The following is a 22,659-nucleotide window of genomic DNA, read 5'->3' on the forward strand; positions in this document are numbered from 1 at the left end:
CGACGGTCAATCTTCCCGTTTGAAGAGGCATCTGGCTTTCGCCTTCATAAGCTACGCGACGTTTGCTGATGGACGTACATAGCGAGAGAGTGAAATGCTGCGGCTGTGTGCTGCATTCATGTTGGCAATAACATTTTTTCAGTCAAGCTTGCGTTCCCCTGACGCAAGTTCACTGGAACGCAAATGGAACGATAATTAAGGAGCATTAAAAAAGGCGTTGCATTTGATCACGTTTTGTGTGAGCACCAATTAAACGAACGAAACGAATTCACTGAATAAAGAAACACAACCAGCAGCATTTGCCCGCTCAGAAGGTCGATCAATACGCAGTGCGAGACAACTTGTCAAATGACATTGAAACGTAGACTAAATTATAAAAAAACAAAACACTGAATCGTTGGGACGGCACATCACAGTTGCCATGCGCACCGAATCCGTAGTTGTAACGAAATTGTTTTTGAACTGCTCTGATACCGTCCGCGCAACACTAGTTGTTTGTGTACTCACAGATTCTCATATTTTGCGGCCTAAAGTTAACAGCGCGGTGCCAAAACGCGCTCGTAGCAAAAGCGAAACCATCAGTACGAGCATACATGCAGCCGCTCATACATGCAGAGGCACCGTCAGTCGTCGCGAACCCGTGCGATCGCTGGCTTGAGGCTTCTTTCTGTTATGCTCCGTTTGGCTATACAGGCAGTCTACTCTAACGGGATATTTCACATACTTTGCACTCAGCGAGTGACTACCTTTCACGCAAGAAGCCAGTTCAGGGGTCTCCAGCGCGGTGACCGCGTGAAGCGGGTGCTCGGTTTTCTGCAGAGAGACAGCGACTGTAGACTATCTTGTGCTTTCTGTTCGTCGAAAATTATTCTTTTGACAGGAAAGAACATATTAATTTTCGAAAGTACCTCCAGAAATGTCCCGGAGGGCTTCCGCGAGGTGATTTTGTAGAGCGCCGACAGCAGAACCTATGGGGTGCGCGCCGGCGGCATCCTGCCTAGCTCGCAATCGAGGCGCGTCCGATAGAGGGCGACTCCGTAACTCCTCGCCGCCAATATATTATACAAAAAACCCATACACTAATGTCGGACCCGCATAATTAGATCCTCCATGGCTACGCCCCTTAGTGATGTAGGACCATTCATTGTTTTCTTGTCTTCCAGTCACCGCTTTGTTGAATAGGCGTCTCTCCTATTGGTCGCGAGATCGAGCGTAGTCGCCGCCTGGCGGCTACTGGCTGAAGCGCGCCTAGTGTGGATTGCTCCCTGCGTCGTCTGCTGTTTGCATGTGCGCGTACGTCCTGCACGTTCTCAAAGGGCGGTTTGTTCTGTTATGTTAGCGCGAGCTTAACTGCTCGTACGTATACCTAACATGGTGTACAGAAGCAAATGGGCTTGCTCGGCTGCATGCGCATTGTAATAAGACCAGTGAGTGCGACTTTCGAGAGGGCTGTGTATTGGTGTCGTACGCTTCGTTCGCCAGAATCATTTCAGTGTTGGTGCCGCTTTCTGGTTCAAGTACATCCTAAAGTGTGCTTGGCATAGTCCCAAACATGAGGAGCATTAAATAGTGTGTGAATGCACCGTTTTAGCGACTCGGTGGTAAACAAAAGCGAGGCTCATGCACTTTCGCGTTGTTGTTAGGTGTATAACTGCGGCACTGTAGTTCATGATGAGCTGTAGTTGTGCTTGAGATGTCCTTTTATTCTACGGTCGTGGTCCCGCTACAGCGAGATATGTATTATAGAAAGTGAAGTCTGACACTTCGGTACTCAAACTGTCCCCTAAAAAATAGCAGACAGTGGAATGACACGGCAGTCATAAAACGAAGTTGCCGCGCGCAATTTTAACTTGGGGCGAAATTTATGTAGAACCACCCGTGTGCTTAGATTTAGGTACGCTTTGAAGAACCCAGATGTTCAAATTAATCCCGACGGCGTGCCTTACATTTATGTCGTATAATTTCACGCAAAACCTCATCCTTCTTTTACACATTATTTGTTTAAAAAAGACACTTACTCCATAAATAACCAGTTGCATCACTGTCGTGCACGTAATCAATCGATGAAAGATGCTAAACTCTTACCTGCGTATTCGCGCGAACAGTGCTATTGAACTCATTGCACAGGAATATGGGCTGGTATACAAATGAACAAGAAGTAAACAGTTTATTTCAGTCGTGCTGCAGCAGTGCGTATAGTACATAGAACACAAGCTAAGCACGTATATACAGCGCGAGCATCCCTTTCATCGGCAAATTGCGCTTCTCTCACTAGTAATAGTAACATTGGATGATCTTCGTGCATCGATTCAATAATGAAGAGCGTATATATTACCAGTCAGCTGCAATCAACGCATTTTATTCACCGACAAGGCTTAAACCGCTTACAACGAAGCGCCGCTGTGTGCATTTGTATACGCGCCGCCGACCGCCTCTCCACACTAACGCGACGATGGTGCTGCCACCTATAGGTCGATCTCGCGGCCAATAGTGGCTAGCGCTGCTTAAACGAGGTGCCCCCCCCCCCCGGTTGTGTGTGTGTGTGTGTGTGTGTGTGTGTGTGTGTGTGTGTGTGTGTGTGTGTGTGTGTGTGTGTGTGTGTGTGTGCATAAGGGCCTTCGAGAGGGGAGGCTCATCTCGGTCGTGGAGATAGCGCGCAGTGTTTTGTGCACTCGAGTGTTGCGAAGCAGGAGTATAGAACCTCCTCCTCTTCCTCCTCCCTCTCCGAGTGCGGCGGCGGCGTCTGATAAGGCGGCGGTGCGGTAAATAGGCGAGCCGTGGGCTGATGGCGGCGTCGGTCCGGCCAGTGTCGCCATGCGTTTGCCCAAGGGGCCGAGCTGCGTCCTTGCCCGTCGCTTATCAACGCCTGAATGGACTCGCGGCCTCTTTCTCCTCCATGCAGTTTTTTTACGCGCGAGACGTCAATTCTCCATCCCTCTCCTTATCTCTCTTTCCAATTGTGTTGGTCGAGCACCGCTCCCCTTGCGTGCATTAAGTAGTAACGAAGCTCTACTTTAAGTAGGTTTCTCCCGTTTTAGTTGCTTGGATGGTCACCTCTAGCCGATTTAAATTGACCTGGAACCGAATTTGCGGTGATTGTTCGGTCGTAAGGCCTGTCCATCGCCAGCCGCCTTCCCTTGAGATGCTTATCTCTTCAGACAGCTCCACCGTGCGTTCCAAATTCCTTTCCCGGCCGGTCCAATGGCCACAAGCGTGCTTCATCGTTCGGACTGTTGGAGGATTGCACAGTACACATCAGCTCGACAAAATGCATCAGATATCCATCGACTGGCTGACATATGCTGTTACGAACAGCTCTGATCCAATCACATTTCCCTGTGGATACGGGCCCTGCATATGGTGTATGGTCCGTTAACGATTCTTCGGTTGGCGATTAACCGTTCGTGATTTTATTCGTGCATCTACCGACCTCTTACCAAAGAGAGGAAAAGGAAGAGAAAGCGGGGGCCGGGGGTGGACTTCCCGTCAAGCACTCCAATGTCTGTATAGCAGGGTTCTCAAACACGCGGCCCGCGAACTTTTTTTTTTTTTTAGCTGCCCGCGGCCCGTACATCACTGAGCCATATTTTTCTTTTTTTTTTTTACTAAGTATGTTCATGAGCTACACAAGATGTGACTCGCCTCAAGCATTTCTTTCATGAGGCACACCAAGCGGTCACCATGTGCTAAAACATAACCGTGAAATGAAAATTATTTCATAATTGGCGTCCTGATTTCACTTATTCAGAATATCAGTATCGATGTGCTTCTCGAACCCTGACTAAAAATCCCCTTCAGGAATGACCCATATAGTATATGTGGGGGAAGGTCTTTCAAACGACAACGTTAGGTGACGTTTCGTTTTTTTGTTTACACTCTCTCCCTCCCCCTGCGCTTATCTACTTTCCTGTCCCGGCCCTCGCGGGAGACTAATTTCGTAACTGCGGCCCGCTAGCTGAGGTGAATTTGAGACCCCTGGTCTGTAGGGTCACTAGAAAATCTTACCTGTTTTGCTAGCGACTCTCACTCGCTGACTGCCCCCGTTAGTAAACAGCTGCCGATGCTGTTTCGCGGAGTTGGCGACAGGCGAGAGGTCGTGTTCCGACATCACAGCAGAAAGTGAGTGACAGTCGCGCGAGTCGACCCGTCCTTGCGGAAAATCCTATCGATATGTAACGCGAATAGGTTTTTCACTCCGGCGTGTTTTTCCGATTCTTTCAGTTGAAAAAAAATTCTGGAATCTGAATTTTCGTGCGCTGCTGCTGCCTCGACGAGCCGCATGCTCTGTCTTCGGTCAGTCGCGTATATGAACTGAGCGCGAGTTTTTTTTTTTTTCTTTTTTTTTTGCTGTTTCTCATTCGTGCGAAAGCCGTTGTTGATCTACAGGGTCGTCCACATCTAAGGTGAGCACCCCATTAGTATTCAAGACCTCATAAAAGCTGATTTTAATACGTAATTCGGAAATAATTAAGGCGAAAGACTTATCTATAGATACCTAACTAAACGCGATAGTTCACCGGCGTGAGTGACGCAATAAAACATCATCACTTGATGACGCCATCACATGGCATCGTAGCTTGGTCAAAAGTGGCCCGATCACGGAGCCAGTGCAAAACCAGGTGAGCCGCCTCCGAACCACGTTAGGTGCAGAGAAAGTTCTCGGAGAATGACGAGGCAGGATCAATAATACATTGACTGAGAAGAAGAAGATGGTTTTCGCCTTCCAGTCGTCTTACATACCCTGCAAGTTTTTGTTGTGTTTATCGATACCATGATTAGACATCACATAACGGACATTTCCCCCCGTGGTGTAGAACAAGTGTACGAGTTTTAGCGGCTTGAATACTAATAAGTTGTGTTCACCTTACATGTGGTCGACCCTGCACCTCGTTCGGCGCGCGAATTTTCGCGCTGCTGACCTCAAGAAAGAAAGACGCGAGAGACCATTTGTCACGAAGGCGTCGTTCGGGGCACCGCCATGCCAACCTCGCTTCGCCTTTAAGACCGAGACAGACGGTACGATTTTCCATCCGATGCGACGTGCGACGCGGCGGTGCGGAAGCCGGAATGGTGACCTTTCATCTCATCGGACCGCCACCGTTCCGGCTGCCGTACCGCCGCGTCGGACGTCGCATGGGATGGAAAATCGTACTGTCTGTCTCGGCCTTCGTCGCATGCTTCGGTGCTCGGAAAACGGCTGGAAGAAATGTAGGGACGACCCTGCAGAGCGGGAGCGAATATGACTACGGCGATAGAAATGCCGCTTACGTTTTACCTTCGTTGAAACAAACGATGGTTGAAACGAACTGCTATTCGCGCACGTCTCGTTTGAACGTCGTTCATTTTCATGAGCTAGACATACGTGAATGGTCTCAAGCATTTTCTTCGTGAGGCATCCCATCCGGTTACCATGTGTTAAAACATAATTGTGGAAGAAAAAGCAATTTCAGAATCGGGGTCCTCATTTCAGTCATTGATCGATGTGTTTCTTGAAACCTGACACCGAAGCCCCTTCAGAAATGACTCATATATGAATGAGATGTACGGAAGGCCTTTTTTTTTAATGGCAGCGTCGGCTGACGTTTTGTTCACCCCCCCCCCCCCCCCCCCCCCCGCCTCTTCTAATCCAACCTTCATCACTATTCCGGCCCCATCGGGAAACTAAATTTCGTGACTGCGGCCCGCTAAGTGAGGTGAGCTCGAGACTCTTCTCTAAATTCTGCGCCTAATGCAGCTCCACTACCGTGAAGCCTGAGGAAGTGCGCGTAGCACGGGCAACCCAGCGATTCCCTTGGCAATCGCGCGCTTGCCGGAAAGGCACAGTCGCTCTTGCGCGGCGCGGGTATCAGTCGCATATTTCAGAATCGTTTTTCGCGATTTTAGGTAATTTATTGCGCTTAATTCGCGGTTATTTCTGTAGTTTATATTATTTTAGAGCTTGTTAGTTTATTTTCCCCTTGCTTTGAGCATTGTTAGACTTGTTTTAGGTCTGTATTGTCCACTGCGTCACCGTGCGACATGAGACAGGGACCCCCCCCCCCCCCCCCCCCCGCCCTAAAGTGCTGTGCACTTAAAAGAAAGAAATGCTCGCAGGATGATTGCGCGACGGGCAGACTCGACTTCGCTCGTCGCCGGAGCCGTCAGGCGACGCGCGCTGCCGCCGTCGTTCCGGAGCTGAAGGCGAGGGGAATGGTTGGTGGGAAGGTGGGGGGGGGGGGGGGGGGGGTCGGTTCTCGGCGGCGGATATTTCTGGTTCTTCGATGGTCGCCGGCGGCTGCCGTCGAAGATAGCCGACGTCATCCTCCCCCTTGAAAGCGGCGGCCGTTGGCGCTGCCTTGGCAGCCGGCCGACGTCGCGGCGCCGGCGTCCTCCCTCGTCGTCTCTCGGCCTGTCCGGCAGCCGCTCTCTCAGCCATCATCCGCGCGTGCCTGCGTGCCAGGCCTGCGGTTCGGCACGATCGAGTAAAGGGTTTACGCTAGCGAGTGCTTCGGTCGAAGAATTGACAGCTGGGTAATAGTTCTTGAACATATTGAAAATGGCGCTAATTACGGCACGGACACGATGAGCTGCGGTGTGTCCTTCAATCTCCACTTGTCTTGTGTCGTAATTTGCGCTGTTTTCAAGATGTGCAAGTGCTTCGGTCCACGAGAGCGACATAATGGGAAAATATGTGGCCTGCCTGCTGTTTGCTTGGTTGATGATCTGAGTCTACCATTTGATATGTGGCTGCACGGCAATACAGCGCCGTAGCCGAGATAATTTGCTGAAGTGGAATTACGTAGCCCTACAACTTTACCGAAACATGGTCGTTAATATGTTGCATTAATGCAGACTGTGGTCATCCTCGAAAAGGCACAGTCGCAACGACATCCTCATATATACATATGGCTAAAGTTATTGTATATATGCTCCCTAGTACCTACACAGTAAACGACTTTACATCACATCCTTAAGGGGGTTTTGCCGTGTCTATAACTAACACCCAAATCAAAACAGCCCTAACAAGGCGGGGGGGGGGGGGGTACCAAATCTTTAAACACCCTTATTTTTGACAAACAGACTACCAGTCAGGGAAAATGCAATTGCATCAACACCAAAGGATACAATAATGCACATACACACCCAACCAGTGCACACAAATATATATCACATAAGCATCAAATGGGCAGAGCCAGGCCCGTAGCCAGGAAATTTTTTCGCGGGGGGGACACTTGCTGAAAACGTTGACTAGTTGAGAAAAACACCCATTTTTATTATTTATTTTTGATAAGAACGCCTACTTCACCAAAATTCCGGGGGGGGGGGGCTAGCCCTACCCCCCCCCCCCCTCCTCCCTGGCTACGGGCCTGGGCAGAGCGCCAGGCTACACAGCCACAAACAACACCGACTACGTGGCATATATAGCTACAGTATCTTGAGCCACCGTTCAGTGCCGGTGGGAATATTTCTCTTGCATAATTAAACAACAAACAATCACAGAATATGGCTAAATTTATGGTGGGCTTGTAGATAGTGCTGAGACAGACAGATCCGTTGTTTTAAACCCGCCTTATATTCAACGCTTTCTAAACTAGCCGGTTCCGATTATCAGCTAGCACTCCTGTCGTATGGGCCACAGGTGTTTTGATAAACCATAACACCCTTACCTCCTGAAGGGCACTGTTAAAACGAGCCATCATTTTGACAGCGACCTCTTTATCTTTTTTGACGAGCCGTCGGCGTCAAATGGGAAAGACGGCGACTCTCTTGTAGGTAGGTAGGTGTGGTTTGTAGAAGAAAAGGCGCCTAATTTCTGCAGCCCGGTCGGGAGCACGGCGCAGCGCCTGCGGGAAAGGGAGAGGGGATGACAGTGGATAGGAAAGAGAAGGTTAGAGGTGTAGAGGCACAGAGGTCATCAGTACGAAGAGCAGCAGGCCGGCAGCAAGGATAAGAGCGGCAAAGGCCCCGGTCTCAGTGGTAGGCCGCGATTCCCGTCTCCTCGATGAAATCCGCCAGGCTCCGGAGCGCTGGTAGATGGGGACGGGATGGGAAGAGGAGGTGCTCCAGGGTAGTGGCAGGAAGGCCCTGCCTCCGGTAGGCTGTGGTGACTGTCGAGCGTTCCTTTGCCAATCCGGGGCAGGTACAAAGGAGGTGCTCGAGGGTCTCGGGGTCGCCGCAGCGGCTGCAGGCCGGGGAGGCGCAGCGACCCTTCAGGTAGCGGCGGGCCGCGGTCCACACACAGCCGGTCCGCAGTCGCAGCAGGGAGGCTCGTTCCCTCCTGGTGAGGCCCGTCTCTGGGAGAAGCTTTGGTCCCTGCCCGTTGGCCACCCTCCGGTCAGGGTGGACTGTGACGAGGAGCTTCTTGAGGCGGGCCTGCGAGTAGTCCCTGGCCGCCACGGCCTGGGTGATGGGGATGCCTGGCTGGTGTGCTGCCTTGGCCAGTCTGTCCGCCTCCTCGTTGCCAGCTATGCCGACGTGAGAGGGCAGCCAGTGGAAGGAGACGGATGCCCCAGATGCCGCGAGGGCCCGGAACTTGGTTGCCAGGAGGTTTCCAGTGAGCCCGGCGCGGCGATCGACTCTCTTGTCAACGAGCGAGCGGAGAGAAAGAGAGACGAGAGAAAAATGAGAGAGAAAGTTCCAGCGCGCCTCGGTTGGCTACCGTACGTCACGTGACACGTCGCTCTCTCAGCGGTTACCTCTCCAAGAAAAAGAGTGGAGAGTACGCCAGTACATTCCAACGTGTTTCTTCGATCTTTGTGCGTGCTTCTTCCATGTCGGTTTGGTGCGCCATTTTGTCTTTTTTTTGCGTGGCGTGCGAGTGCCTGTGCAACGCGCGCGTGTGCTTTGGAGCTGCAGCCTCAACTCGAGTGCACGTGTAAAGGTGAGTGTACTGTTCCACTTATATACTACTTTCGTCTGTTTACACCTTCGGCTGTGCACTGTTTAACAAGGCACTTCGTTTGCGTGTAGCAAAGAAGTAAGCTCTAGTTTTCGCGCGTTGTGGAGGCGACTCCCATCGCTCGTCTGTTCTGCTTTTTGCGGTATGCATTCGAGCGATGTGCTTTCGCACCGAGGCTGAACCACGTGCAGCAATTTTCAAGCGTCAGCTTGCATCTAGTGTGATAAAAGAAGAAAAAAAAATGAATAAAAATGTTCCAGTGAAAAAAAAAAAAAGCTCAAACGTACGAGGAATATTGGCGCGCGTTTTTGAGTAGAGTGCACTTTTCGCGCACTTTCGATGGCGATTGAAAGTGGTTAAAACGGTGCGAGGACTGGGATCGAGTGGAGGAACTCTAGTGCGCCATGTACGGTCGAGTACGTTCAGAGCACTTGAAAAAAATGCTCAATAGGGTCCTCAATTAGTATAAGACTTTATTTAGTTGTTTACTTTTTGCTTTTCATCTTTTCGTTGGTATACATGCGCTAATGCTGATCATGATCATCTGCAACTCTGACGACTTGCATAATGTGGATGCTATAGTCGCTAATTCGTAAAAGTACACGTCAACTATAAATTAATAGTTTTTTTTTTGTATTGTAGTGTGGCTTAAAACTGCATTTCTTGTGCAATTTACTCTCTTTGTTTCTTGATCGTTTCCCGGCAAAGGATGCAGACGTTGGTATCCGATAGCGATTGGCCAGCTCTATTCTGATTCACGAATCGCAATCGAAAGTGACCTTGTAACATGCAAACGGGAGCAGGGGCGTAGCCAGAAATTTTTTCAGGGGTAGGGGGGGGGGGGCGCACCGCCTTCATTTCGGGGGTTGGGGGCACCTCCTTGAAATGGTCATTTTTCGCTCTGTATGCAAAAGAATTTCGGGGAGGGCACGGGCCCGGTGTGCCACCCCCTGGCTACGCCACTGAACGGGAGCGCTGAAGCATTGCGAAAAAAAAAAAAGAAAAAAGACCAAGACGCGAAAGACGGAGTTTGTATTGAGAAGCATTACACCAAGAGCATCCACGCGCGTGCCCCGACTTTGAATTTTTTCATAGAAAATTTAAAAGTGCCGCCTATCAAACGAGCAGCTGTCACTGCGTAAAAATGGAGAAACTGGATTAAATTGCAATGTTCTCGACATGTGTAAGGATTTAAAACACAGCAGGGTGAGGAGGAGGCTAAGGGATTTGTCAAGTGCTTGCAAGTTACTGCATGTAACTATCGAATGGATGTGATTGACTGACTGCTAATCGCTCCAATCATTTCAGGTTCACAGGACAGGTCTGAAAGGTCAACGTCAATCATATTTGGCCGTGGATATCACTGCAACTTTGGCACTCGACCAAGCGAGGTATGTACTCAGTATCTCGGAATTTTTTTTTTTTCTGCGTGTTTTAACATTGCTGAGGACATGTGTGTGTCATTTGTAAAGAAAGACCAGACCCTAAATGGGGTCTTCTGAATTAGTACCTCAAGTTTAATGTGCAGGCCAACTGCCTACATGCACCCACGCCACAGCTGCGACGTATTGCCCCACTGTCAGCGCATAAGCCTTCTGGCATAGGTGTATATCAACCTCAAGCATACTTGGCTGTGGATGTCACTGCAACTTTAACACTCCATGAAGCGACGTATGTATTGAATATCTCTGGAATTTATTGTCTCCATGTTTTAAAATTTCTGAGGACACGTGTGTCGTTTGTTAAGACAAATCAGACCCTAAATAGGGTCCTCTGAACTAATACCTCAAATTTAATGTGCAGGCCTACTCACCCCATGCACCCAAGCCACAGCTGCAACATATTGCCTCGTCAGCGAAGTCAGCTCATAGGCGCATATTTCTAAAGTATATTTCATGGAAACACATCTCAATGTCATGATTTCTTGTCACATTTGCGAGACTGCAGTGCAGAACTTGTACAAATATGAGAGACACTACAGAGTTCATTCAAATGTTCATAATGTTAATGTAGCATGTGTAAATCAGGGCTGCTCGAAACATTTCAAAACATTTAATGCACTGCGTGTGCTTGTTTCACGCAGTCATGTTGGAGATGATGTTGCTTCTGTGTCATCTGGACAAGAATTTAGATGTCCTCATATATTTCGTGATGTCAAGTTTTCTTTTTTTTTTTTAAAGAGGTTGGGCACGTTAAGAAGCATATTTCTTCTAGTGTTGCCACTGCCTGTTGTTTTGTAAACTGTAAAAAAGTGTTTTCAAGTGCAAAATCATTCACGTCTCATGTAAGTTGCTTTCATGGCAGCATTGTGTGTCCAAGACAGAGTGTGACACAATGTGAGGAAGATCTTGCAGCACCTAGCAGTGCAGGCCAAGATTTCACCAGTGTTGATGTTTAACAAGTTTCAGGGCATGATAATGAGGTTTGTAAAAGTGGACAGCTGCCACAAGTGTGCATGTAGCCTATACTAGAACTTAGTGGTCTAGATGCGATTCATGGCAGAGCTCCTGAAGTGAAGCAAAATGACCTTGCAGAATTACGGTTTAGAGTATGTGTTTATCCCTCTACATTATGAGCAGCTATTTCTGTTACTAGAAATAATACACGGTTTGTTTGTGCAACTGTGGGCTCTTTTTACATTTTATATTTGTTATTACCCTCCATGCTTACTTGGGAACATTATGCATCAGAGCATATACATGTAGCTAGTTCAGTATGCGACAAATATGGTCACATTTGCTGCTCAGCATTTCTATCTGGTGTCCTTTGATTTCATCATACAGTGTCTCTCACACAATGCAGCATAGTTTATACATTTCCGGCGTTTCACATCTGAAACCCAAATATGTGATTGGCATAGTTTATGGCGCATGGATTTATTATGTCATTCTCTTTTTGTTTACTCCAGGTACATTGGACAGATCAACCGGACCAAAAGGCGGGGTAAAGGAAAAGGCAGCGGAATAGGACCAAGGGTGCTCAGCCTTATCAAAGCGCTTTGAATAATAAATGTGCAAGTATTGACAAAAGCTTTCGATGCATATTTTATTAGGTACTACCCATGTCGAGTGATGGTCGCATGGTGAGGTACACCACTCTACAGTTCATAGTGACACAGAATACACTTCATCTCTTGGGCCATCATACTAACAATGCAGCTGCATTTCATGTTGAGAGTCTCTTGTCACCTCGCAGAGAAAATGCTACATTGATGGTCTCATAATAGCATTGACAAAAAGACGTACAGGTCGGTTGTATTTTGAGTTCACGAAAAAGATGTCAAAATGAAAGAATACCGTCATTTGCAAATGACGGTGAAATGTTATCAATCTGACAGGTCGGTTGTGTTTTGAGTTCATGAAAAAGACGTCAAAATGAAAGAACACCGTCATTTGCAAATGACGACCTTCAGTTATTTTGATAGTTACATTTTATCAATTTGACGGTTTGCTTGTATTTTGAATTGACGGGAAAGACATCAAAATGATAAAATATTACCATCATTTGAAAATGACGGCCTGCCATCATTTTGACGGCCATATGCTTGGAAATAGAGCTGCCAAGATTTTCCCGTCATTTTGACAAAATTTTTTTTACAGTGGGTGTTTTAGTAAGCATTAACCCTTACGCAAACGAAAAGGCTATTTGGGCAAGCAAAACACCCTTGCTTCCCCATTTTTGCAAATTCTAGTAATGAAAAAGGGTGTTTTGGTTGCTTTAAATGGTTTACAGTGTACGGAAGCTTCCCAAGGGCAGCATATACAGTATAAGTCTGCACACGGCGTTGAGCGCGCGCGCACAATCGTCACGATGTCCCCACACCTCGATCTTCCCTCCATGATGTGGAATTGCGGGTCGCTGCAACCTGTGGCTTTGTGGGTGCCTAGAGATATACGAATATGCTAACAGTGACTCTATCCCGGTAGGGTAGCCAACCGGGCCAAAGCCTCGTTAACCTCCCTGCCTTTCGTCTTCGTTTCTCACTCTGGCCCCGTAGAAAGTCTCTAGAAAGAAGTACTGCTTCTGCGAATCATTCTTGGTAACCACGAGGTGATTGACTCTATGACGTCATACAGCTCTGTCACTTGCTCCGTCCCTGAGATCGCTGCGGCTGTTGCCACACACGCGCAGCACTCCCGGCCTATAGCCTTAGCGCTACACAATGTGAGATTATTTCTCTCCAAATCGAGGCGCCACAGCAGTGTGACGCCGTTCGAGCGTTTTGAAGCGAACTTTAGTGTTAAATTAAAATATTCGGAAAGTGTTTCGCCAACTTGAACACTTACTAACCGTCGTCCTTTTAACGCCTGAAATGCAAACCGTGTGTAGTGAATTCTTCGGTTTTCGATGGTTGATGCTCGTTGTTGAGGAAGGCACAGTTCGATGAACGTACACTGGGTCTATACTTTACAATATTTACAGTAGTACAAAGGGCACTTCCAAGTGAATCGCAAAACTCCTCAGAGCGGCCGTTGCTCTCACCCGTTCTCGTCCGTTCTCGGCCGCTCTTCCCGACCAAACCGCGCCCGCACCGCGCCCCCCTGTTTCATACATCAGGCATCAGGTGCAACGCTGTGGAAGCTATGCAAGTAGTTCGGCCAGCAAAATGTGTAAATCCGCGTGTATTTTGCTTGGCCTCCGCGATTAGTTCCTGCAGCGCGTTGCCAGTGCTAATCGCGGAGGCTACGATACAAAAAAAAAAGACGCTAAACGATCCAGAACAAACTGTCGACAGCACAGTAAATAACGGGGTACGTTTATTTCTTGGGCACAAATCATCTTCTTTTATTATACAGCCTAAGGAGGGAAAAAAATCACATTACGGGTGGTAAATTCATTGAACTGTTTCTTCGCGCGAGCGCATCTACTGCAAGAAGTCTCGCTAGCTTCCATGGCGTTGCACCTGATGTACGGCGTCTCCGTCAACAAAACGAAGAAAGCGCGCGCGCAGTGAAGCCGTTCACAGCACCGTGTAAGTTCACGCAACTTCGAGATTGTGTCAGTACTCGTTTAGGCGCCAGTTTACTGCTTCGGTCGGTTTCTCTTATCGCGCGCGTGCTCCTGCATCCAGCTCGTGCAGAGAGGAAGCGTCAAGTTGCTGTTATCCAGCTCCTTGTTTGCCCGGCAATTCATCTCTGTGCGCATACTTCATCGTTGTCTCTTTCTTTCCCCCTGCCTTGTCTCTGCGCCGAAGGGTTTCTCGTGGTCACATTTCCTGGCACTGCCCCTTCTCGTGTAGTCGTTGTCACGTGACACGCTTGCTCATTTGCGTATGCATACGCGACACGTCCCAACATTCACAGTGTTTTCGCCGAGCGCGAAAGTTTGGAAGATGGGACGGAACTCGCAAAAGCTTTAAATAAATGCGTAATTTATATTCGCCATTGGCTCCCACGTGTGTGTGTGTGTGTGTGTGTGGTGTGTGTGTGTGTGTGTGTGTGTGTGTGTGTGTGTGTGTGTGTGTGTGCGTGCGTGCGTGCGTGCGTGCGCGTGTGTGTGTGTGTGCGTGTGTGTGTGTGAATACGGGCTCGCTAACTGTAGTCTCACACCTGCGTCGGCGGCAGAAATGATACTTGAAACTTTTATTGAGCAACAGAGCAAAAGTATGAATGAGACATCTCTAACTGGGACTGCAACCTGTCATTCAACCTCTCTTGCCAGCTAAATTTGTATATCATTAGAGAGAGAGAAAAGAATCGGCAGTCTGTCTGGGTCTTTTGTCTGTATGCAACAAAACTATTCTCTCTGACGCACGCGTGGAACCGTTGGCTCACCCTGCGGGAAGGTTCGGTGTTTCGCCAAATATATTATCGTATGTGACCTTGCTTTTTACGGTACTCGATTCCGAAAATGCGCGCGTGTGAAGCGGAAAGACGAGGTGAAAATACAAATCATTTGTCTGTCTCGCGTTGTTGGTCAACACTGCAGCAGGTGCGCGGTACGCCGCTGCCTTTGTTGCTCAACAGAGGCGTCTGTGCTCGGGGTGATCAATATTGCAGCGCGACGCGTTCGCATGCCGGCGCACGCCTACGTCCTTGCGCTGGCGCTGCGCCTGCTTTTTGTGCTGCCAACAGTTCAGACGCTACAGCTTGACGTCAGCAATGAACACTAACGCCTTATGCACTTCGCCGTGGTCCCGTCCCGTCCCGTTTGTTAGCCCGTGCTACGTACGTACCTGCCGATTCATCCCCTCCACTGTAGAGCAGCAAGCCTTATCTTTTTGTCCTCTTCATCCTCCCGCCCCCCACTCTTTGGGATGAGAGGTTCCGCTCGCCCAGCTGCTCTGTGTGTTCGTTCCCTTCGAATATGTCGAAAACCTTAGCAGTATTCGCCTTCTTTATTTTTTTTTTTTCGCAATGTCACAGCGCATGCGCCCTTCCCCTGGCGGGAGAGTCTTGGAAACGCTGTGGTAGGTTCCCCGATCTCGGAGGATTTTGTTCTGGCGAACCCCGCTGTCCCGGATCACCTCGCGAAGCTCCGACCGCCTACCAAAACGGCAGGGGGCGGCACAAGAAAATGAGAGACGAGGATCGTATGCTTTACAGAGAAAAGTGCTATACGCTCATTCCAGCAGACTAACGCGAATGGCTGGCTTAATTGTTTAGTGTGTATGTTTTCTTTCCTTCTTTATCTCGCACTGTATATATATATATATACAGTGCTACTGTATACATTGAAGTAGTAGCGGTATATATACATATACCGCTACTACTTCAAATTTGCAACAAGAAAAAGAATGAACTAAACTGCATGGTGTAAATGCTTGCCTTCGCCGCACTATAGAACCTTGTCGCTGACTGTCGCCTCTATTTATCTTCTTTGCAGAGTCTCCACCGCCTCCGTACAGTCTGCAGATCCAGGAGGAGAGCTACCCGCCAGTCGGTGAGTGAGATCGCGGTAACCACATGTGCGCGTTGCTACGTACACGTTAATGCGACGCGGCTACCCCTCGGTCGGGTCGACTCATTTGTCTGCTGCTTATGTAAGCGATGTAGCCGAGGTTGCTAACCCACAGCGTTCACAGGGAGTGCGACGGGCAAGTGAGTCGATTGGCCTGTTGGGTCGGGAAATGGGCGGCCATGATCGTACTGCTTGGACTTACAGGTACAACAGGAATAAATTTACTTAAATTGTTTGTACATTAGGGTCGTGTGATTCAACGCCAGCTGTAAATTCTGGGCTTTTCTTTTCTGGTTTGAAGCATATAATAGGTTTGAATAGGTATTGTTTATTTAACTTCGCTGTATTTACCGGAAAACGGTTTAGTTAAAAACTAGGCTATACATGTTTCCAGCATCGCATTATACATGTAAACACTACTCCATTTGTAACAATTCATTGTTGACCTTTTCTATATATTCATCATATTCGGACAATTTTGGTACTTCCGTTAATTGGAGTATTTTCCTTCTTTTTTTTGTACAAATGTGTTTCTAGTTAGCTGTTTACAGAAGTGTTTGTACTTATCATTTCATTAGTGCACCATAACGAGTCATTATTATTGTGGACTGATTTGATAATTTAGTCTACCGGTCCACGTACTCTTGTAGTTTTATAATCACGTGGTGTTTTATTTGATTGATTGATTGATTGATTGATTGATTGATTGATTGATTGATTGATTGATTCTGTCTAAAGCCTGCTCAACGTGATTATCAATCCTTTATTCCTGTTTTGTTATCTGCAGAGTCGTCGCCGCCGCCTCCATACAGCCTACGGCCGATGGGCAACGCCTACTCGTCTTTCGGTGAGCGCGCTTTGCTAATCTTTAATGCGGTATGGTGTTGTCCCATACCACCTGCTGCGATCCGATACCGTATGTCGCCGGCATGTGTTAGCCGATACTGTTACACCGGTGCAGGAAGGACAAGTGCCCTCGCAGGAGTTGTAACGCGACAGGCACCGAGAAGGACTATAATAAATAGACGCGGTCTTTGATGCCACGTGGGCTGCAGTTCTGTGCTCTTATCGCGCATCGAAGTGCTGCAGTCGTGGCGTTTTGTTACTTGAACACCACAGCGTTGAGTAATTGCCATTTTATTAGAGGTATTCATAGACGATGCAGACAGGTAAGACCATGAGAACAGGTAGCCAATGTCAGCAGGTCAGGGGGCCGGGGAACATGCTGTACGCGAGTATTGCGTGTGATGAGACATATGATACAGTGCATTGCATGTGCGCGCTTTCGTTATTATACTGACGTTGCGCAGTTATATTCTGTATGCTTCAAGAAGGCTCTCCACATGCGAAGTTTCTTAATAATAATATCTGGGGTTTAACGTCCCAAAACCACCATATGATTATGAGAGACGCCGTAGTGGAGGGCTCCGGAAATTTTGACCACCTGGGGTTCTTTAACGTGCACCTAAATCTAAGTACACGGGCCTCAAACATTTTCGCCTCCATCGAAAATACAGCCGCCGCGGCCGGGATTCGATCCCGCGACCTTCGGGTCAGCAGTCGAGCGCCATAACCACTAGACCACCGTGGCCGGGCATGCGAAGCTTCTGCTAATAAGGTAGCAAATAGAGCGAGTTGGAATATACTAATGCATGGTCAGGACAAACAAGACACTGGACTGTGGAAGAAAGTACCGGGAACAAGCGCTGTGTCGTGCGCGTTCTTCCAGCCATGTGTCTTGTTTGCACTGGCCATCATGACAAAAGCTTCTGCTGTTGCTGGAATTCTATATAAATATACGCAAACTTTGTCGGCTACATATACTGACATTTGTACGGTTTTCTTCGTGATTTGATACCTTACATGCGGCTGATGGAACAGCACACACGTAGCAGATGGACGACTGAGAATTATTTAGGAAACCGGCAGAGGTGAGCTACTTCGTACACGGCAGAGCGGCGTTTCTCGCAAGCGCCCACTTCACTGTATACACGACAGGCGATGAGAGTACTCTCGGCGAGACAAGGCCGTCCGTTTATCTCGTCGCTTCAGGATGACCAATATGTATCTGATACACGTCTGTTCGATTGCTGCTGTTCCGCAAGTTCTTCGCGGAAGTGGCCGTCTCGCTCTTATACGGCGGGCTAGCAGGGTTTATATAATTGTCCAAGCGGTGCTCTTATGGCCGATGATATCATTGTTCAAGTGATGCTCTCATGACCGATGCTGTGGCGGTGGATTGGCGCCAACTGTACGGAGCGTGCCATTATCTTGTACATGCCCGACAAAGGCTTCCGTATGTACATACCTCTCCAGGCGATGATCATTCGTGTTTCGGCTTTACATAGCATATTGATTGATTGATTGGTTGAATGATTGATTGATTGACTGATTGATTGATTGATTTATTGATTGATTCGACGTTGATGTACTTTCTCAAACCAACGCATAGCTACGAAGGCTACTTTTATAGCGAAAAATCGGGTTGGTTCATTTTTGTTTGACAATGAATGCGGGTACAAATTTATGACACGAAAGAGCACAATAGAAAAAAAAAAAGACTAATCTACCTTTCAGAGGTTTGTCCCAGGAAGTAAAACCACATCGTACACTCCGCAGAAGAAAGTTGTCACCGAACAATCGTGCCTGGGTCACTTCAGGTAGTCTAATGTGCGCTTTGTTTGAAAGGACTTCGAGGAAGTCGTATATCCAAAGCAATTCAACTTACGGTCTCGTATGACCAATACGTGGTTCGTCATCTTGCATAACAACTTTCTAGTGTACTTAGTCTCTGTGGTCAAAAACTGGCCTCCTTTCTTCTTCTTTTCCTTTTTTTGATATACGTATTTGGATCGACTTGGAATACCACTACGTGTAGCAAGCACTACTCTGTAGTCTTTTCTTCTTTCTATTTCATTCCCCCATTTCCCTTACTCCAGCTTCCCATACCTCCCTACTTTTCATATCCCTGCTGTTTTTCCCTGTCTACTCAAAACAGTGCCTTCATTTTCAACCTCGCTTAAGGTAAATATGCTTAGAGGGAATGTGTGTCCGTTTTCATTGTGCCCTACTCGCTCTTCGTGCGAATAGCGAGTACTTTCGTTCAGCCATACCGTATCTCAAGTCCATATGGCTGCCTGCGGCAGCCGACTCTCTCAGTCCGCTATAAGCTGTACCCGTTCGACCGCCGATCTGGCCCGTTTGATTTCTTGTTTATTCTCGTTTCACCTGGGGGTCTCTCTTATTCTCTGAACACCGGCGGCCGCCGTGTCTAGACACTGTTCATCGACCGCGTCGCGTCTCCTCTGCCCACCTGTGCTGCCGTCCGGGTTCTTTACTTTTTTTTCTCTCTTTTTCTGTCGCACCATCTCTATATTGGCGGCGCCTCGTGTGTTGTATGAGTGCGTGCGTGCCGTTCGGGCAGGGCCTGCTTCGACCGCAAGGCCACCAAGGCCGCCGTGCACTCAGCCAGGCGGGCGCCGGGGTGGGCGGCGGCCGGCGCACGCTCGCATGCAAGTGTGCGCGGCGCCCGTTTGTGTTCGCGCGCGCGCGCCCGGGTGCCGCTTTTATTTCTTCCTGAAAATTTTCACCCCTGTATGCGTTTTCTTATTTCTTTTCTCTCTTCCTCTTGGCTATACGAGGCTCTCTCGTGTCTCCAGTCACGTAACGTGAATCTGTCCTGCGCGCTGCGGCGCGCCCCTCCCGAGCCTTCGACGTGGCGCTGCGGTCGTTCGCAGAAATGGGCAAAGAGTCGCGGAAAAAGCATACGCGAGTAAATAAAAATAAAAATAAAAAAAGATAGTGCAGCTTGCATTAAGTCGAGCAAGGCTGGGTTACAGCAACAGAACCTAACCTAACGACGGATCCATTGTCTCTCTACGTATGCATTGTTATGCGTTGACGATAGTGTACCAACAAGTGACAGTACTGGGAAATGGGAAAAGTGTTGCTCTCGTTATAACGAAATCTTCGCTGTGCCGTATTGATGTCATGCGTGCGCTCTATGGCGATGCTCCTGATTTTGTCAAGCTGCTATTTCTTTCTCTGAAGAATTTCGCAGCTGTCTCAAATTTTTTTCTGGTCACCTAAAGCACGATTTCATCCACAGCGTAAGAATACCTTAATTTCTATTCTCTTCGTCAACAGCGTTTTGTGTTCCCCATCCGTGCTGCCTTCAAGCGGAGGCTCATTCTGCACGCGTGCCCAGGGCTCTTACACGGTAATACTTACTCGAATGATCAGCATGTATAGCCGGTTGCCTGCTCTGTATTTTCAAGCCTCTCTCCTTTCAGTCTTCCCTCCATTTTTCTCTATCTGTCTACCATTCCCTTATCCCAAGTGCAAGGTAGCCAACCGGACACTCGTCTGGTTAACCTCCCTGCCGTTCCTATTCTTGCATTCTCTCTTTCGAGCTCTTCAATGAAAGTCCATCACAGCGTCAACGGTGCCATGATACGAGCCGCGGGGGATTGCGGAGGCGTGTTGGGTGTCGCGCATGCGCTCTGTCGCACTCGCATGTCGACTGTTGGCAGCTTCGACGGTATCGCGTCCGCTGCAAGGCGTCAAGTGCCGAGCGAGCCATTGTTTTTCTTTCTTGTCGGCCCCGGGCCCATTGTTTCGGCCTGCCATGGTTTGGATCTAGGCCGGGTGGCGGGAGCTTATATAGCTCATGGCGCTTGCGCGTGGGCTGTATACAGATGCGGCTTGTATGGGTCGTAAACTCCGTGCTGTACAGATGACACGGGAGCGATGGTCGCGAACGTCTCGTTCACTTCGCGCTGCAGCCGTGCTGACACGACATTCTGTGAGATCGCAGTACAGGGGGAGTAGGCCCGGGGCGTCCGTAAACATACTAGACAGGCGGAACAATAGGCTGCGGCAGCTCGTGTTCCCAGAATGTTAATTGGATCTAGTGGGTAGTGCATCAAAACACAATGGTATGTTTGCGTATCTTGAACTCGTTCACGGAGGTCGCGCGTCTCATTGCCTCGATTCAGTCTGTTTCTCCCTGACAGGATCTGGACGATGCCTTCTCAACAGTCGTGGTCGCTTCTTCTATGCAACTGCTGCGATACCGTTCACATTTCGATTGGCTGGTGTTTCTCTCTCTTTGTTTCAAATAAATAGCGCTGTAAGCTGTCACATAACGAAGGAACGAAAAGTTTTCTCTCTTTCTCTCTCTCCGCTCATCGTGCGGAGAGAGAGAGAGACGGGTAAAAGGAAAGGAGGTATTGTTGCTGCTTAGGAGTGAGGATACTTTTGGCGCAATTCGAACGAGGACACATAACACAAAGGAACAAACAGGACAGGCGCCGTTATGTGTCCTCGTTCGATTTGCGCCAAAAGTATATCCTCAGTCATGAACCAGTACCAACTAGCTCACACCAGAATTCTGCTTAGGAGTGTGGCTTTGCATGCAATGTGTCAGAATAGGTCGTTGTTAGTTTCTGCCTTCACTATAGCGTGTGAGCCACCTGTTTTTCTGTGGTAAAAGCCCGATAGTCTGCATATTAAAGGGTGGCTGATACTGTAGGTAGTGCTTGTTGGTGGCCTAGTTGATATCGGTACATCCTAACGCAAATGTCAATATGTCGACAACGCGCGGCAGGAGGACTTTCGGCGTAGTGCTCCTCCTGCGCTGGCGATGGTAATTGCCACGCAGGTTGCGTATACTGCTTCCAGTAATTACAAATTCAGGGCTACCTGTCCCGTCTTACCTTCTGCTTCTGTGCGTTGTCTATTGTATAGTTCCATTTCCGCCAAGACTGGTGGCATGAACGGCGAATATCCTCCAGTATATTTCCGGTCCGGACAGCTCCGCTCCGCGTGCTATGCGCATGCGCGAAACTTCAGGCGACTATACCACGCCTCCCAGCTGGCACAAGCACTGGCTCGTCGCACCTTCGTTCTCTCGCGCCGGAGAAAGCGGCGGCCTGCCTAGGTAGCCAGGAAAGCTCACGTTGTCGGCCGGGGAGTGTTTCTTTTCCATCGGGCGGAGCTCACTCCTCCGTAGCGGTCGAAGGGACGCTGCACGCACGCGGCATGGAGTGGCCTGAAAGCGGGTCCTCTCTGCCGAAGCCAGGGCTGGTTCTCGAGGGAAATATGCGTCGCATTGTCGCTTGTGGGCTCGGGGCATCACCGTTGCATATCGCGGCGAGCAAGAAAAACACTCACGGTGACTTCTTTCCAGGGACCGTATTATGCAAGCAATCTTTACCCCTTCTTTCTATTTCGTTTCTTATCACCCGGCGCAGCGAATGGTTGATAGTGGCGATAAGAGTAAATGATCCACGCAAAAGCAATGATAAAGGAGAAAGTAATAAATGAAAAGAGAAAAGGAAAACGAAAAGAATTGCAGCATGACTTCTAGGTACATGTGACAACGCGATTAACGGAGTCTGGATTGCCTTTCACATCGGCACGCTTTCTTAGAAAATAAGTACCTCCAGCGTGGGCCACCCCCCTGTCCTCCTCTCTCTCTCCCCCTTTAGAATTTCGCTGTCTAGGCTTAAGCGCTGTGTGTCATTTCATTTGCGGTGTCCCTAGCTTTCTGCGAGGCTTTCAGCTCGTCGTGGAGAGCGAGCCGTTTGGTCCGACGAACCTCATATCTACTGGACCCTACGGCGCAGCGACGCGGACGCCTTTGCAGTGAGAGGGCGGGCGGCGCAGGGACCCGTCATCTCGTTCCCGCCTGTCTAAGGAGGCTTATGGGGCTGCGACGTTGCGGCTGCTGTTGCATGCGAACGTCGGCGGCCTACGTGACATGGGCGGCGTGTTGCACACCCGTTCCGTCGACCGTGGCCGATAAGACCGCAAGAACGATACGCTTGGAGGAGATCGTGGTAGCATTGTTGTCGCGACGCAGTGCTCCTCCTCTGGCG

The 22,659-nt window shown here is 48.9% G+C and overlaps 1 protein-coding gene and 1 long non-coding RNA gene across 5 annotated transcripts in view; both read left to right on the plus strand.

The window, feature by feature from the left end:
• The window catches only part of LOC119393835 (mothers against decapentaplegic homolog 6), a 243,782-nt gene that overhangs the window by 54,410 nt on the left and 166,713 nt on the right, over positions 1-22,659 (plus strand). For all 4 annotated transcript variants that reach the window (XR_007416383.1, XR_007416381.1, XR_007416382.1 and 1 more), the window contains exons 2-3: positions 15,704-15,760; positions 16,566-16,625. Coding sequence is in view for 1 of the 4 variants with exons in the window: in XM_037661016.2 (XP_037516944.1) it covers positions 15,704-15,760; positions 16,566-16,625 (117 nt within the window). In the remaining 3 variants the exon portion in view is untranslated. The remainder of the gene's footprint in view (positions 1-15,703; positions 15,761-16,565; positions 16,626-22,659) is intronic.
• Positions 8,794-12,086, plus strand: LOC119393836 (uncharacterized). Its single transcript, XR_005184002.2, has 3 exons — positions 8,794-8,860; positions 10,187-10,269; positions 11,787-12,086. It is a non-coding gene; the product is annotated as an uncharacterized LOC119393836 (long non-coding RNA).

This window comes from Rhipicephalus sanguineus, chromosome 5, assembly GCF_013339695.2.
Source record: "Rhipicephalus sanguineus isolate Rsan-2018 chromosome 5, BIME_Rsan_1.4, whole genome shotgun sequence".
Lineage (NCBI taxonomy): Eukaryota > Metazoa > Arthropoda > Arachnida > Ixodida > Ixodidae > Rhipicephalus > Rhipicephalus sanguineus.